Source organism: Megalopta genalis, unplaced genomic scaffold (assembly GCF_051020955.1).
Source record: "Megalopta genalis isolate 19385.01 unplaced genomic scaffold, iyMegGena1_principal scaffold0435, whole genome shotgun sequence".
NCBI lineage: Eukaryota > Metazoa > Arthropoda > Insecta > Hymenoptera > Halictidae > Megalopta > Megalopta genalis.
This window is the reverse complement of record NW_027476504.1, coordinates 1-17,381: the sequence shown is the minus strand read 5'-3', so window position 1 is coordinate 17,381 and position 17,381 is coordinate 1. Positions and strand designations below refer to the sequence as shown.

The following is a 17,381-nucleotide window of genomic DNA, read 5'->3' as shown; positions in this document are numbered from 1 at the left end:
GATACATTATCGCCTAGCAGTGAACTCGAAATTATTAGATAACAGGATGTTTTAGTATCAGGATATTATAAAAATAAACTTGGATTTTATCATAATGTCAATCTACTGAATGAACTTCTTCAAATCTTATGTTTCTAACAGTTGTGAATCAAAAACTTTGAATAAATAAGTCATTTTAACAGGTAACAAGTTTTATTTTGCCATTGGAATAAGCCATTTTTCGCAGATGTGTTTTTAAGCATAAAAACTGATATAATTAATTTACAAGTTAAACTCCATTACGCATTGGTAGATCAGTAGTAGAATTCTCAGCACTTCAACTCGATACTTGATATTTATTGACACCATAATACTGTAACAAATTAAAATATATTTTTTTTCTTGTAAAATATAATTTACATTATATTCAGTATATTACAGTTTAATCAGTATGTTTAAGAACAGAAAATTGTCATCTCTTTTGTTCAGGACTCTAGCCAAAATTTCATCACAAAGAACGTATTATTAAAGAAATTGTAATATTACACAGTATAAACATATCATTATTCATACACACACCGTCTGCAACGGGAATCAACAACGGCAGACAACAAAAGAAAATTCTAACATTATTAGTAGAAAACGTTGTCGCAAGAAGACAATATTCTCCCAATATTACTTATTCTCTATTTTGAGAGTCAGGTTAAGGATTACTTACATAATATTTTAAGAAAAAGTAAACGAGATATTTACAAACATGCCTATCGGCAAGTCATCTTCGATTGCAGATCCACATGTATGTGAAAAGAGGAAGAGGATTCTGAAAAATATAAAATTCATCATTAATGGAATATCTTTGAAAATCTAATAAATATTCAAGTTTTCATTTATCTCAGTCAAAAATGTACACGTTGGAGTTTTTGAAGTTTCGCCATAAAATATTCAGCCCCGAAAGATATTCATCATTAGTATACGAAATATTTATTGTACTATATTTTTTAAGTGTCATCAAACATATATTACCTTAAGTAGAAGAGATTCAGATTCGTAATTTTCGTACAATAATAAGAGTAATTCATTGTACGTTGTATTTTTGTACTTTCATATCAAATATTCATATTCGTATCACTTATACCATGCTTTTGTGAAAACTTCCTTAGTCTTCCAAATCCCATTCGAAGCATTTCGTCCTACTAAAAAAAAAATAAATTTGTTATTATATACAAATACTAAGGAAAAGAATATTTTCAGAGTACAATTGTCAGAACACATTGGGAAAATCATTGATATTTGTGTCAGTGTTGATATTGTCATCACAAAATTAAATCTTAGTAAAATTTAATTACTGAGATGGGATACAGAATTTTTAATTCCTAATTATCAAATTTGGATTATGACCAGTTAAATCAACTATTTTTACAATTGTGATATTCGGGAAATTGGAATGAAATATCTTAGAAGTATTTTTACGTATAGTTTTAAAATTAACTGTCTTCCCGATGATATAATTTTTGGAAACCTCAATGTTATATTCAACGAAATAGACAGGGAAAACAAGAATAAAATTTACCTTATTATTACATGGTTCTATATTTCAAATGTAGAGATCCGCTTCATAAAGTAATATGCTGCATCCCATAGGTTGTAGAGTTTCAGTACTGTAAATAAATATTACTATTATATATATGGAAAACGCAAATGAAGAATTTAATACTAAAATTTAGCACCTTTTGTGATGTGTAATGTAATTTGTAATGTAAAAACAAACCATGACACTTTTTTTTAAATATTATATTCTTTTTCTTAAGCTTTGACTGAACAAAAACCGATGTCGCCTAAGCAAAATAATTTGTTTTCACAATCAGTGTGCAAGGATCGACACGCGCGGTCTGTAATGTGAAGCTAAAGTCTCTGCAGCCGATCTCTGAGCAGGGGCCGGGCCTGAACGGAAAGTTTAACGCCGGACCCTGGGGACCGGCGTGACGTTTAACGTGTCAAGTATGAATATGAATCGTATCTTACTACGAAGAGCGTACACAGGTGTCTGTTGTAACGAAAGAGTTAACATTCTACATTCTGTATAGTGGAAATATAATGTTGTTGTTAATTTTTAAATTCAAAATCAATATAAAGCTCAGCACATAATTGTTATACAAACAATTGTAAAATCATCTATAGTTTATAGATAAGTTATTTCATGAAATATGTTCCTCGAACACTTACCACTTTCGTTTCCAATATGTTCCTTGTATATGTCTTCAGCCAGCAACCGCTACAAACATCTGCAAAGACAAAAAATTAAATAAGCATTTCATATGATAACATGATGCTGATCCGTTGATTCAATCCAAAAATCGACAAATTAATGTACGTGTTCCGTATAAAATATAACGGAAACATTGTTTGATAAGTAAAACCTGTATGAGTGATTATTTCAGAACTTCACAATCCTAAATTTCAAGAACATGTTCACTAAGTACCAGTGTATCAATTTCTCTTCAATAAAAAGCAATGTGAGCAAGCAAACAAATACTGTAAATATAAAAAAATTCTAGCGAAGATGCTGAAGAAAAATTGTATCATTAGACTAGATTTTAAAAAATCATTTTTAAAAGATATATTAAATATAAGATGATTATTAAAAGTCCAAATATTTGCACAAGTTGATTTTAGAACGAAAAATAGATGTTATTCAAGAAATGAATGTGATGTTGGAGCTGGATGAAACGTAAATTATTATAGGATATATATGGAAATTATTACGTCGAGTTCTCCTACCTATTCAATTTTAAATGTTACATATTAAGGCAGTTCAATTCATTAGCAATATAATGCAGTAATTTTAATCAATTTTCATGTGTCTAACAATGTTCAGAAAATTCATCCCACATATGTTTACCACCCAGACAGTAAGTAATACTTTCATAAACAATTCTATAAAGGTTTTTTTGTTCAGATGGTAATTATGTACAGCAGCCTAGATTTCAAATAGCAAACCTAGACAACCATTTGCTAAAATTGGTACGTAAATACATTTTGGTTGTCATAGGTAAAAAAATACAGTCTAGGCTGGTAAATTTGCACACAAGTATTAAGTTTTCTATTTTTCTTTACAGATTCGTATAATAAAACGATTGGGTTTTGCATAATGATGCAGAAATATTAAGGTTCAGAGTACAGTCAATTTATATTGAATCCAGATGACGAAATATACCATTTATGGAATGTAACTCCTTCAATTGCTCCTAATAGTTTTGGAGTTTTGCACCCATCAGAGAGATAAATTTAGATATAGTGGCAAAGATTACAAATTATACAATATTTAAATTAAGATGTTACTTATCTATAACATCTAAATTGTAAACAATAATAAAAGAATTTGTCATTTGTATTCATAAGATTTTTAAAATATTGTCACTATATATACTATGTTCATAATTTAAATTATGAATTAATTTCATAAGTTATAACTTAAGCAAATCTTTTTGTAAGCTTTGCCATATGTTTATTTCAACGTTCCCACCCGAATATTAAAATAGAATTACGCATAATAACATTTTTACAATATCTACTCACCTCATACCAGTAGATTCATTGTCTAGTAGTTTCAAGTAAGTAAGCCTATCTTGTCATTGTTGTCTCTCCTTCGTTAAAAGACTCTTGATTAAGAAATGTTCATTTCAGCTTATACCGTGCATTATTTCGTACCATTGCGGGCAAGTGCGTGTACTCGAGCAGTTGTTTTCTTCGAGAGAAAACATGAACATTTTTTTCACAAAAATGCATGCACGTATCCGCAAATTGTCCTCAAAAATTTTCAGAAACGATTACGATGAGATCACGATATAGTTTTTCTTAATTCAGTCACATGTATAGCGTGTATTACCGTTAAAGGAATTTCGTTGGGGCTCCATTGAGCACGCATAGAGATATGCATATACGTCCTCCCATAAAGAGGACTGATTTAATCTCAACAAATATACAATCTATTTAAGAGCACTTGATGATGCTAAATTTTTCACGTTGGGAGTAATGTTTCTAACATTAGTACAAGCAAGTTTCAACTAACTATTAACCTGGTATAATAATTTCAAAGTATGTTGTATGAATACTTTCATGTAGTTTATACCCACGCAAAGTAGTATAGCTGAATTAAATCAGTTTTCAATCAGTGATTAAAGATATAAAACTCCGGTATGTAAATATCATCTTGTTGGGGGGAGGGGGTTATATTCAACGTTCCCCAATAAATTGGAATAAATGATATAACATTCTCCTTTCACTATTTTCAATCTATAGTCTTTCATGAAAATACGTCACCTAAAGAATGATTACACTGTAACTATAAAAGGAAAATAGTGTGAACGCTATGCAAAAGGAATCTCAATGCCAATTAGTTGATGATACCAACAACCGAAGTTGTTTTGTATAATTAGCAGGTGTCACTTTTCCGTAAAAGTGGACATGCAAATTATTTATATTTCTGACACGTAACCCTCTTCAGCCTGAAAGAGAATTTCTTTCTTTGCGATAATTTGAGAAACTTGGTAAATATACGCCTAGAAAAAGTATATGAAACTATCTAAAATGGGTATAATCTATATTGAAAGCACTGAAATTTTCATATATACTTTTAAACACGCTTATGTTTCCAATGCTCCAATAATTACGATAATTAATAATTAAATAAATAGTTCCTACGTATAGATGGTATGTAGACCTTTATTCATAAAATTACTCTTTGTCAATGAAGTTCCTTCACAAAGTTTCGAGTAGCACAATTGTAAATTTACTCTGTTGATGTACGACTTATTCTAACATAATAACTTTTTATGAAGATTTAAGTAATGAAGATCATATCTTTTGCATGGTGAAGTTGACACCATTAATTAAGCTTAAAAACACGTATGTACGAATATCGATACTGCGGCAGCTAAAATTGTCATAATGCAGGGCGAATCCGTGCAATTTCTAATCTTATAGAAAGATCGGCTATTTATATTTAACTACTGCTGTGTTGGTCTCGGTCTGGATTAACGCATTCTCACTTATAGACTAATGTGTCCATGTATTCGTACAAAGCAAAAGGTACTACTTCAAAGTATATTATTTTCACTTTGGGAAAAGTAACGAATCAAATTAATTGATAAACTATGAATAGCGACGATATGATGATACAATAAATGACAAAAATTAATATATTACGTCGTTTTGAATATTTACACACATTCTTTCGTAAAATAAAATACCCTCCCCTGAGATTTTGTTTTTGTTTAAAATACTACTAATTGACACAATGAATATGCATCGTTTCTACATATTATCGTATTATTCTATCATGGTAGGGTCTACAGTATAGCACTGTAAACTAAGTTTTCTTTTCTGTTTGTTCATGGCGTCTCTATATTTTTAGAGAAGAGAACTGCTTCTATGTTAAAATAAAAAAACCGTACGGTCCAGATTTAATGCTTCGCGATTAATAAAAGGGCGTAATTGGAAACCTATTTGTAGTCGTGTTAATTGTGAACATTGTCAGTGCCCACCAGTGTGAACTTTCAATTTCGCATCCTTCCAGTGAGATGCTAGCAGTTAGTACCACAAATGACTAGAAGACATTTTTCTCTTGCACTTCGTTTTGCTCGCGAGTTCTACTAAGTTCATTAATATTCTGAGAACTTAAAAACTGTATAAAAACACAGCAGTTTCTTTGTTCGGAAACGATTTGTGATATCCACGACGTCAGATCTAATACGAAATATATAAAAATCGCTTGACCACCATATATTCACTCATCCATTTTTTGCCATACTCTATTATGTATCCTTGTTGATGTATCATTTATCGTTCTCCCCACCCAATGATAGTTATCAAAAATATGAGAGACATTCTACAGCAAAACGTGTGGAGAAATGATTGAAGAATACAATGCGAACTATTTCGGAAAATATCGTTTCAAACTCGACGTGGAGGAGATACATAATACTGTAACGATTTTTTTGTTTTAGTAACGTCTCCTTTTATTAGGATAATCGTCCTGACGATTTCGATCATTTCCACCTTGCCAACGTCCACTACCACCACCGCCTCCACGACCACCTCCCATATTACCCATATCGACCCTCATATCCATCAAATCCATTATCTGAGCACGATCGTCATTGTAACCCCCTCGGCTACCACGATCCATAGTGTTATAAGCATCCATGAAAGACTTTGGGTCCTAATCATCACAAACGTTTGATTAATAGTCGATATTATCGCGGTTAAATTGTTTGTGTTTGGTTCGTTTTTTGTTTTCGGTAGGTTTTAGTCAGAGCAGTCGAGAGTATGTCGGTAATCATCGAAGAAAATGCCACCGATTCCCGTTTAAACGGTGGACACACACGGTGTTTCGTAGATTTTTGATATACCATAAACACATTTCACGGTTCAGGGCGACCATCCATGTTTGACAGCAGCACAGGTCATCGTCAATTTTCGTCAAATCACATAGAAAAGAAAGGGGAAACACAATGTTAGATGTTGCTTTGTCTTGTACGACATTAGAATGGATTGCGTGTAAACACGCGCTAAAACAAACGATATATATGTATATATGTTGTTAGAACTTTGTCACAAATGTATGCCGTATTTTTCGACATTAATTCACCTTATACAACCAAGCAAATGCCCAACATATAAATCAACGACGGTAATTACCATCGATATCACAGCACCTGTCAGAGTCGATTATAAGAACAAGAATAATAATCCCATATCAGTCTTGATACGCAAAATATGTGGATCGCATTTCTCTTCTTAAAACAGTTTCATTCTTTCCGTAAACCATTCTGATTAAATTTTAGGAGTTGTTTAATCAGTTGTAACTTCAGAATTATAATTCAGAGACAATTCTAAAAATGTACTCCCACCTAAAGTAAATGAACAACATATTGTTCAATGTTATTTTGTTCCAGTGTTTTAGTTCACGAGCAGGTAGCAGATTATATAAATATTATTATTAATAAGAATTTTAGATATGGAAGACATTTTTGTATATACCGTCAATGACTTCTTCATTATATTATCGTAGCTTATATGTGCTTAATATATTCATAAAATCCTACAGGAATAATAGTTTCGTTTTATATATAGAAACATATTTCAAACTAGACGTATATTTGTAACTTATGTAACTATGGAGTAAAGCATTAATGGAATTTTATACATGTCTGCAGATTAAGTATCGATGGCAGCAGCAAAGAGGCGTGATCAAGGACTCTAAGCAAGCTCTACAGAATACTTATTCCACAGAATTCTACACATCTTTCTATAAATGTGTAAATGATGAATTGCAAAATAGTATGTAAAGAAACATCTGTCACAAAAGTAATGTTAAGAACATCCCCCAGATTTCTCATATAAAAGAAAAATCACTTGCTCATCTGTATAGATTGCATATTGCTCCATTCAGAAACTACTGTTCTATTTGTAGATAAATTCTATTATCTAAACAAAATTGTATTTTCAAATATAGTAAAAATATTTTCTGAACAGAGCTAATTATGTTTGAATACTATTTGGTATTGTTGGGCATTTCTTGGTCAATAAATGTCAAATTGTTACTATGGAACTAGAATTACGTAATTACTGGTGGAGGTTAGAAATATTAAATAGTAAGCTGAACCATTTATGAAAATTATAAATTTTTCGTGGAAATATGTATGTTAGTTCCATAGTAATTAACACACCTAATCCTTAACTCAGCTAGAGAAAATAGAGTACAGAGTCTCTTGTTTGCAAGCATATGGAGAGACCAATGTGGCAAAATATTAATATAGTTTTAGTTAGAATTGTAGCATCTACAAATGCGCAGAGTATAACCTAGAGAATAATGTAACATGTTTAAATATATTTCGTCGCTTAGGGAGTATTTAAATCCATTATCGAAGCTCGTACTACGCATTAAAAGAATTTTAAATATTCACTTTTATGTACACATCTAAATTCGTGGTCCAAAATAAAAATTTGTTCTACGACCAGAGAAATTTGAAGCATTTGTACATTAGTAACGCGTACAACGGTATATGCAATTTTTAAAAGTTCTCTTCAAGGAGATAACTGTCTTTCATTTGCGATATTCCTAGAAAAACAATTCAAATAGATGGCGGATCGATCGGTCAAATTAAATTAACCTATCTATACAGTTTTCAATATATTAAGTCATTATGAAATTTGTAAATGCCCTGGTATTTGTAAATACCATTCTGTGTAGCAGTATGAGTTTATATACAACGCAGACCAACTAATTGTCTTTAATTTTCGTTAGTATATCTCCATCATTTGTATATTCGACTTCCAAGCAGGCCATAACAGAGAGCTAACTTTCCCTGATATTCTCTCAGACATTCATGAAGATATCTCACATTTCGATATACTCCAACACTATAAAATCAATCTTGATGAACTTAAATCAATCAATCGCTTCATGATTGTTTCAAGCAGGTTCGAAGAAAAACAAAAATTTATATCACAGAAGTATTTACTTTCATTTAAGTGAAAGCAGAAGCAACACTACCCTGGATGAAAAATAACGATAACATTAATATCATTGAAATATGAATGAAAAACATTTATATTCGATGCAGAAATATCTTATCTGTATCAAAAATACCTCCTACATTTCTGTTCAGGTAAAATGAAACATGATAACTTCGATGTGTATCCACATCAAAAAGTATTAATAAAAAAAAGTAATTGGTTAAATAGGAAGCTTCGATATATGCCCATTGATTCCTCCAGATGTTAAAGCCAATTAATTAAAATAAAGTTATTTGTATAAAATATGAACATGAAATTCAACATTTAATGGCATTAGGTGGCATTGTTGCAGACATTAGAACTCTGTTGTTTTGGAAGGCATGCTTTCATGGGAAGACTTGTAACGAAGTCACTTCGCGCATTTTTTCCAGAGAATTTTTCGCTAACAATAATGGCTCCTTTTTATCATGCAAGAACACAGTCCAACTCATCTAATAGCTCCCGTATATAGACTTAATGGTTTTGGAGTACCACCGCATAGAGATACATATATATAAATGAAAGAAAATAAATTTAATTTTTTGAGAAAGAGTAAGTAACTGTACTGTCGTGAGAAAAATAAAGTTAAGTGAAATAATTATAGAAAGGGATACATTACCACTGGCATGCCGCTTCCACCTGTAATGATTATAAATTCCACATGATTATAAATTACTCTAGCCAATAGAAAAGTAAATAATGAAATGGTACATATGATAAAAAAAACTACTATTAGAGCTGAAAATGTCGGATTACGACAGGCAACGTATTTTTCCCGAAATATCAGGATGGGATCACGAAGTTTCCGGGATTCTCGAAAATTGCAAGAACCTGAATGCATATCGTTTCATTTAATATTCGCTGCTGACATATATTATCGTAGTTTCTAAGATTATGCGAGAACCCGAAAATATGGAATCAAAATAACCAAGATAAGGGAATTCCGGACTTTTTCGGGATTCCGCACACCATTACCGTTCACATGTTAAATGAAATTACAAATATTGTATGACAACTGAGATGACATGAAAACTTACCATCAGGTTGACCATATCCATCGCGATCACTATTACTAACGGAATCGTAGTTCTTTCCTCCCATGCCACCACCTCCGCCGCCAGTTCTCATTGCTTGCTCCTAAAATAGTATTAATAATAATTATCATTATTAACAAATAATAAAGAAATTTAAAATATCATTAATGCTATGCAAGTGTTATGGATACATATTATTTTTAATACAGATGTAAAGGTTAATGAAAACAAAATATGTAGCACTTAATGACACTACAGATATTAAAAATTTGTGGAAATATAAGTCCTCTAGATAGCAAGTAATACATGATTTAGTTACCTGCATGAACAAGTTATTTTCTTGTTGACGCCTATGTAACTCTTCTTCTTGTCTCCTGATACGTATAGCCATTTCTTCCTGTTGTCTTCTTCTTAATTCTTCCTCTCGCGTTCTTTGTTCTTCAGCTTGTCTTTCTTTCATTTCCCATTCTCTCTTTTGCCGTTCACGGTCCGCTTCCCGCATGCGTAGCTCTATAAAAAGATAAAATTCATTTGAAAAACCATACATTACCTAACAAATTTTAAATACCACTATATGAATAAGTCACAATACGTACGTTCTCTTAACAATTCTGTTTCATGTTCATAACGTGCGAACTCCATTTGAGCTTCCAACTTTTCTTCTTCCATTGCCATTTCTCTCTTCAGTGCTTCTTCCTTCTGCTTGTAAAGTTCATGAAGCTGTTTCCATCTTGTTCCATATTCGTGCTCAAAACTTCCCAATTGTGCAAACCTTGGCCCAATATCTCGAGCCTTGAAAAATTCTGGATTTTTCCGTGGCAAATTTTTATCAGGGAAACCGTCTACGTCGTCTTGTTGTTCAAATGGTTCAACGACGACTGGTCGTAAAGAACTGTAAGAAATACATTCCTTTTATCTTGCAGAAATCTTATATGAATATAACCATTTTGTTCTTAAATTGTATTCCGTCTTCGGCACACAAAACAAATAAATGAATCATGCTTCCATCAGGAATTATTTTTCTCTTCCCCAATCATCTTAATTGGCACTTGTTGATTATTTAATGCAACAAGCGTGGCGTTGGGGTTTAATTTTAATACTTATGATCGTTACAGAAACTTACGCAGTTAGGAAATAACATCCTTCTGTACACTTTCGTAGAGCAAGTTGAGCAGACGGTTTTCTACAAAACTCTACAATTCCTTCGCCAGTTGATTTTCCTCTGTCATCTACGATAACTATTGCACGCTCGATTTCACCAAAGACACTAAAAGCTTTATCAAGCAACTCATTTGAAATCCAAGGAGTCAGATTTTTAACTTTAATTGTGGACGAATGTGGTGCAAAGCGTACTTTGAGTGCACGACCTTTGCGCATGGTACCATCTAATTCATGCTTTGCTTTCTCAGCATTCACTCTGTAATCCTACAAATTAGAAGATGCTATGAACTACAAATTAAGATAGATTTCAATATCTAAACTTCAAAACAATTTCTCATATCAAATAAATATATATGCAGCCAAAAATTATTATCATTTTTGATCAAACGGTAATTGTTATAATCATATTATATGTAGATAAAGAAATAGAAATACACGAATTTAAATTACCATTCTAAGAAACGCAAAATTTTTCTCTTTATTTACAAAGAGTTCAGATATTTCTCCATATTGTTGAAACATTTGCTGAATTTCTTCTTCAGTGACATCATTTGTCAAATTTCCAATATACAAACGATTGCGCCCACTGAATTTTTTTTCTGTTGTTTCCTGTGGTGGTAACTCATGAGTAGGTCCACTAATAGACATAATGCGCTCCATTAAACGATCCTAATTTGAAAATCAATAAAGCTACATTACTACAAGGTGACAAAACTTCTATTTAAAGATTTTCTATGTCAAATATGTTAGATAATATTTAATTACAAGGTATAACAAAATATTGCTTACATCTTGTGAACGATTTCCCATATTTCTATCACCACCTCCTCGTCCTCCTCGTCCTCCACGCATTCCTCCACCTCGTCCCATACCCATTCCCATTCCCATACCCATACCCATTCCCATACCTCCACTCATTCCCATACCTCCGCCCATTCCTTCAGACATTGTATTATCTAAACCACCGTCCATAGAATCGCTCATTTTCATCTGTAAAAATATGTAGTTGAATTTATTCTTCAAATATTATAACTCTTTTGTAACAGAGTTTGTGTACCCTGCTTGTTGTACTCTTGTATACGCATAGCATACAGAATTACAATAATAAATTTCAACTTCGATTTCCACGTGTTTCTTCAATGCTCCAGGAGGCCATTTTGCTTCTCATACGCTCCCTGCGCCATTTTGTAGCACTTTATATGAGTGATCGATACGATTTGGTGGCAAATTATAACACAGGAAAAATGATACGATTTCTAATAAAATCAAACAATATTCTCAAAATCCAAGTCAAGTCAAGAATATTACCATGAAATATCTACTGCTATGCTATTTAATACAGCTTGATAATATTTTAAACGAATAAGACATTTCATATTACATCGAACATTTCAAAAGACTTATACAACATTCTGCTTTAATTTATAAAACATTTAGGTTACATGATTCATATATAAGTATATCTAATAATTTACAAGAAAAACAATATATTCAGAAATTCTATCGACAACTAGGGTTTATTGTAATAAGTCGTATAAAATTGGATGGAAATAGTAAACTTATACAACAGAAGCTAGTGTTACATTTATGAAAAATGAAAGGTGAGATAAAAAATGAAGCCCTAAATCTAGAAGAATTACGTATCATTTCAAAGCAAACATGGCCGACAAGAACGAAGATCATGGGAAACTCTTTTGTGTGTGTGTGTGTGTGTACATGTGCATTTATATAAAAATTGTGAAAAATCCGTACCGGTCCATCGTTATTCCTATTTCCTCCACCCATTCCACCGCCGCGTCCGCCTGAAAAGCGTGTACCGCCTTTCCGACCACGCGGTCCACGATTTCCGCCGCCCGGTAGATTACGTTCTCGTGGATTATCGTTGCTATTTTCTGCAGATGCATTCTGCTGCTCTGGTTTTACACTCGGCGAATCTGCTCCTGCCATTTTCCGTCGAGAAATGACTGTATAATAGTCTCTACAATTCCGTACTAAGAATACAAGTTTCTCAGAAGTAACGATCTTGACGCTACCCCAACCGTTTCATAAAACGACCTGTTCACCATGGCCTTCGGCAACGAAGAGAACGAAAACGCGAACGAAATCTCCTAGAAGACCTACCCCGTCTACGATTGGTTGGCTTAATAACGATGAACTTCTCTTGATTGGTTAACGTGTATAACTGCGATGTTGCCACTTTTTGTCTATATGTATATCTATAAAAGATGTTACAATTACATTATGTATTACATATACATATTGCTATATTATTAAATATTTTATGAGAACCATGATAATTTTTTTATCATATCTTCTTGCATATGGTTGATTTCTTAATAAATTTGAGTTAAGTAAAAATGGAGTTATTGACCTTCATGGGTGTAAAGGTTAAATTTTCACTGCAAATAATTAAAATATCACCGTTGACCACGATGTTTGATTTCCTATAGCCACTATGATATTCTTGCAGAGCTTCACTACGTGATCAAGTATCCGAAAATCGAATTGCTGCATCTAAAAACCATATAAAAACCCAGAATTTTCGTAAAAAATAAAGTATTGCATCAAAAGTAAAAACATTAGGAAGTTCTAGTAAGCAGAATAAATACGCAAGCACGATAAAGTGAGACAAGCTACATGGATCGTCGATTTTTACTCGTTTCGCATTCGGTTGAGCTGACGTCGAGCTGTCTTGCTCACTAGCTAGTTCCTCTCTTTGGCTTTGTGTACGATGGTAGCACTGGGCGCGTGTAAATCGTCAGGCAATCAGAGCAAAGCAGTTTCTTGTCCTTCCTACGAATAAGAACTTGGCTGCCACCAGTCATTGGGCTTGGCGGCAAAGATTACTGTATATAGAGTACACGACATCTAAGTAAATGCATTCACCCATGAAGGTCAATAACTCCATTTTTACTTAACTCAAATTTATTAAGAAATCAACCATATGCAAGAAGATATGATAAAAAAATTATCATGGTTCTCATAAAATATTTAATAATATAGCAATATGTATATGTAATACATAATGTAATTGTAACATCTTTTATAGATATACATATAGACAAAAAGTGGCAACATCGCAGTTATACACGTTAACCAATCAAGAGAAGTTCATCGTTATTAAGCCAACCAATCGTAGACGGGGTAGGTCTTCTAGGAGATTTCGTTCGCGTTTTCGTTCTCTTCGTTGCCGAAGGCCATGGTGAACAGGTCGTTTTATGAAACGGTTGGGGTAGCGTCAAGATCGTTACTTCTGAGAAACTTGTATTCTTAGTACGGAATTGTAGAGACTATTATACAGTCATTTCTCGACGGAAAATGGCAGGAGCAGATTCGCCGAGTGTAAAACCAGAGCAGCAGAATGCATCTGCAGAAAATAGCAACGATAATCCACGAGAACGTAATCTACCGGGCGGCGGAAATCGTGGACCGCGTGGTCGGAAAGGCGGTACACGCTTTTCAGGCGGACGCGGCGGTGGAATGGGTGGAGGAAATAGGAATAACGATGGACCGGTACGGATTTTTCACAATTTTTATATAAATGCACATGTACACACACACACACACACAAAAGAGTTTCCCATGATCTTCGTTCTTGTCGGCCATGTTTGCTTTGAAATGATACGTAATTCTTCTAGATTTAGGGCTTCATTTTTTATCTCACCTTTCATTTTTCATAAATGTAACACTAGCTTCTGTTGTATAAGTTTACTATTTCCATCCAATTTTATACGACTTATTACAATAAACCCTAGTTGTCGATAGAATTTCTGAATATATTGTTTTTCTTGTAAATTATTAGATATACTTATATATGAATCATGTAACCTAAATGTTTTATAAATTAAAGCAGAATGTTGTATAAGTCTTTTGAAATGTTCGATGTAATATGAAATGTCTTATTCGTTTAAAATATTATCAAGCTGTATTAAATAGCATAGCAGTAGATATTTCATGGTAATATTCTTGACTTGACTTGGATTTTGAGAATATTGTTTGATTTTATTAGAAATCGTATCATTTTTCCTGTGTTATAATTTGCCACCAAATCGTATCGATCACTCATATAAAGTGCTACAAAATGGCGCAGGGAGCGTATGAGAAGCAAAATGGCCTCCTGGAGCATTGAAGAAACACGTGGAAATCGAAGTTGAAATTTATTATTGTAATTCTGTATGCTATGCGTATACAAGAGTACAACAAGCAGGGTACACAAACTCTGTTACAAAAGAGTTATAATATTTGAAGAATAAATTCAACTACATATTTTTACAGATGAAAATGAGCGATTCTATGGACGGTGGTTTAGATAATACAATGTCTGAAGGAATGGGCGGAGGTATGGGAATGAGTGGAGGTATGGGAATGGGTATGGGTATGGGAATGGGAATGGGTATGGGACGAGGTGGAGGAATGCGTGGAGGACGAGGAGGACGAGGAGGTGGTGATAGAAATATGGGAAATCGTTCACAAGATGTAAGCAATATTTTGTTATACCTTGTAATTAAATATTATCTAACATATTTGACATAGAAAATCTTTAAATAGAAGTTTTGTCACCTTGTAGTAATGTAGCTTTATTGATTTTCAAATTAGGATCGTTTAATGGAGCGCATTATGTCTATTAGTGGACCTACTCATGAGTTACCACCACAGGAAACAACAGAAAAAAAATTCAGTGGGCGCAATCGTTTGTATATTGGAAATTTGACAAATGATGTCACTGAAGAAGAAATTCAGCAAATGTTTCAACAATATGGAGAAATATCTGAACTCTTTGTAAATAAAGAGAAAAATTTTGCGTTTCTTAGAATGGTAATTTAAATTCGTGTATTTCTATTTCTTTATCTACATATAATATGATTATAACAATTACCGTTTGATCAAAAATGATAATAATTTTTGGCTGCATATATATTTATTTGATATGAGAAATTGTTTTGAAGTTTAGATATTGAAATCTATCTTAATTTGTAGTTCATAGCATCTTCTAATTTGTAGGATTACAGAGTGAATGCTGAGAAAGCAAAGCATGAATTAGATGGTACCATGCGCAAAGGTCGTGCACTCAAAGTACGCTTTGCACCACATTCGTCCACAATTAAAGTTAAAAATCTGACTCCTTGGATTTCAAATGAGTTGCTTGATAAAGCTTTTAGTGTCTTTGGTGAAATCGAGCGTGCAATAGTTATCGTAGATGACAGAGGAAAATCAACTGGCGAAGGAATTGTAGAGTTTTGTAGAAAACCGTCTGCTCAACTTGCTCTACGAAAGTGTACAGAAGGATGTTATTTCCTAACTGCGTAAGTTTCTGTAACGATCATAAGTATTAAAATTAAACCCCAACGCCACGCTTGTTGCATTAAATAATCAACAAGTGCCAATTAAGATGATTGGGGAAGAGAAAAATAATTCCTGATGGAAGCATGATTCATTTATTTGTTTTGTGTGCCGAAGACGGAATACAATTTAAGAACAAAATGGTTATATTCATATAAGATTTCTGCAAGATAAAAGGAATGTATTTCTTACAGTTCTTTACGACCAGTCGTCGTTGAACCATTTGAACAACAAGACGACGTAGACGGTTTCCCTGATAAAAATTTGCCACGGAAAAATCCAGAATTTTTCAAGGCTCGAGATATTGGGCCAAGGTTTGCACAATTGGGAAGTTTTGAGCACGAATATGGAACAAGATGGAAACAGCTTCATGAACTTTACAAGCAGAAGGAAGAAGCACTGAAGAGAGAAATGGCAATGGAAGAAGAAAAGTTGGAAGCTCAAATGGAGTTCGCACGTTATGAACATGAAACAGAATTGTTAAGAGAACGTACGTATTGTGACTTATTCATATAGTGGTATTTAAAATTTGTTAGGTAATGTATGGTTTTTCAAATGAATTTTATCTTTTTATAGAGCTACGCATGCGGGAAGCGGACCGTGAACGGCAAAAGAGAGAATGGGAAATGAAAGAAAGACAAGCTGAAGAACAAAGAACGCGAGAGGAAGAATTAAGAAGAAGACAACAGGAAGAAATGGCTATACGTATCAGGAGACAAGAAGAAGAGTTACATAGGCGTCAACAAGAAAATAACTTGTTCATGCAGGTAACTAAATCATGTATTACTTGCTATCTAGAGGACTTATATTTCCACAAATTTTTAATATCTGTAGTGTCATTAAGTGCTACATATTTTGTTTTCATTAACCTTTACATCTGTATTAAAAATAATATGTATCCATAACACTTGCATAGCATTAATGATATTTTAAATTTCTTTATTATTTGTTAATAATGATAATTATTATTAATACTATTTTAGGAGCAAGCAATGAGAACTGGCGGCGGAGGTGGTGGCATGGGAGGAAAGAACTACGATTCCGTTAGTAATAGTGATCGCGATGGATATGGTCAACCTGATGGTAAGTTTTCATGTCATCTCAGTTGTCATACAATATTTGTAATTTCATTTAACATGTGAACGGTAATGGTGTGCGGAATCCCGAAAAAGTCCGGAATTCCCTTATCTTGGTTATTTTGATTCCATATTTTCGGGTTCTCGCATAATCTTAGAAACTACGATAATATATGTCAGCAGCGAATATTAAATGAAACGATATGCATTCAGGTTCTTGCAATTTTCGAGA

The 17,381-nt window shown here is 33.0% G+C and overlaps 2 protein-coding genes across 7 annotated transcripts; one reads left to right on the top strand and one right to left on the bottom strand.

Annotated features, from left to right (window-relative positions):
- Window positions 1-173: 173 nt before the first annotated feature.
- Window positions 174-12,830, bottom strand: LOC117228509 (protein no-on-transient A-like). 6 transcript variants are annotated; one of them, XR_013036773.1, is made up of 13 exons: window positions 12,486-12,830; window positions 11,523-11,723; window positions 11,184-11,402; window positions 10,696-10,997; window positions 10,169-10,464; window positions 9,892-10,082; window positions 9,576-9,675; window positions 9,158-9,177; window positions 2,203-2,261; window positions 1,550-1,637; window positions 1,003-1,172; window positions 698-799; window positions 174-352 (listed from the first exon to the last, which is right to left on the bottom strand). XR_013036773.1 is itself a non-coding variant. In XM_076528361.1 (9 exons), exons 1-9 carry the CDS (start codon window positions 12,678-12,680, stop codon window positions 5,981-5,983), a joined length of 1,743 nt encoding a protein of 580 aa, XP_076384476.1. In that variant the 5' UTR covers window positions 12,681-12,830; the 3' UTR covers window positions 4,684-5,980. The 6 variants fall into 6 exon arrangements, 2 of the variants coding, with proteins under 2 accessions (XP_076384476.1, XP_076384477.1); XR_013036774.1 differs by having other exon boundaries at window positions 1,003-1,169; XR_013036771.1 differs by lacking the exon at window positions 9,158-9,177.
- A 1,069-nt stretch (window positions 12,831-13,899) lies between these two features.
- LOC143263261 (protein no-on-transient A-like) lies at window positions 13,900-17,156 on the top strand (the record flags this gene model as incomplete). The annotated part of the gene is given in 7 exon segments (XM_076528363.1): window positions 13,900-14,246; window positions 15,009-15,209; window positions 15,330-15,548; window positions 15,735-16,036; window positions 16,268-16,563; window positions 16,650-16,840; window positions 17,057-17,156. Coding segments are annotated over 7 exon segments (1,504 nt in total), but the record flags the coding sequence as incomplete, so codon positions are not given.
- Between the last annotated feature and the right edge of the window lie 225 nt (window positions 17,157-17,381).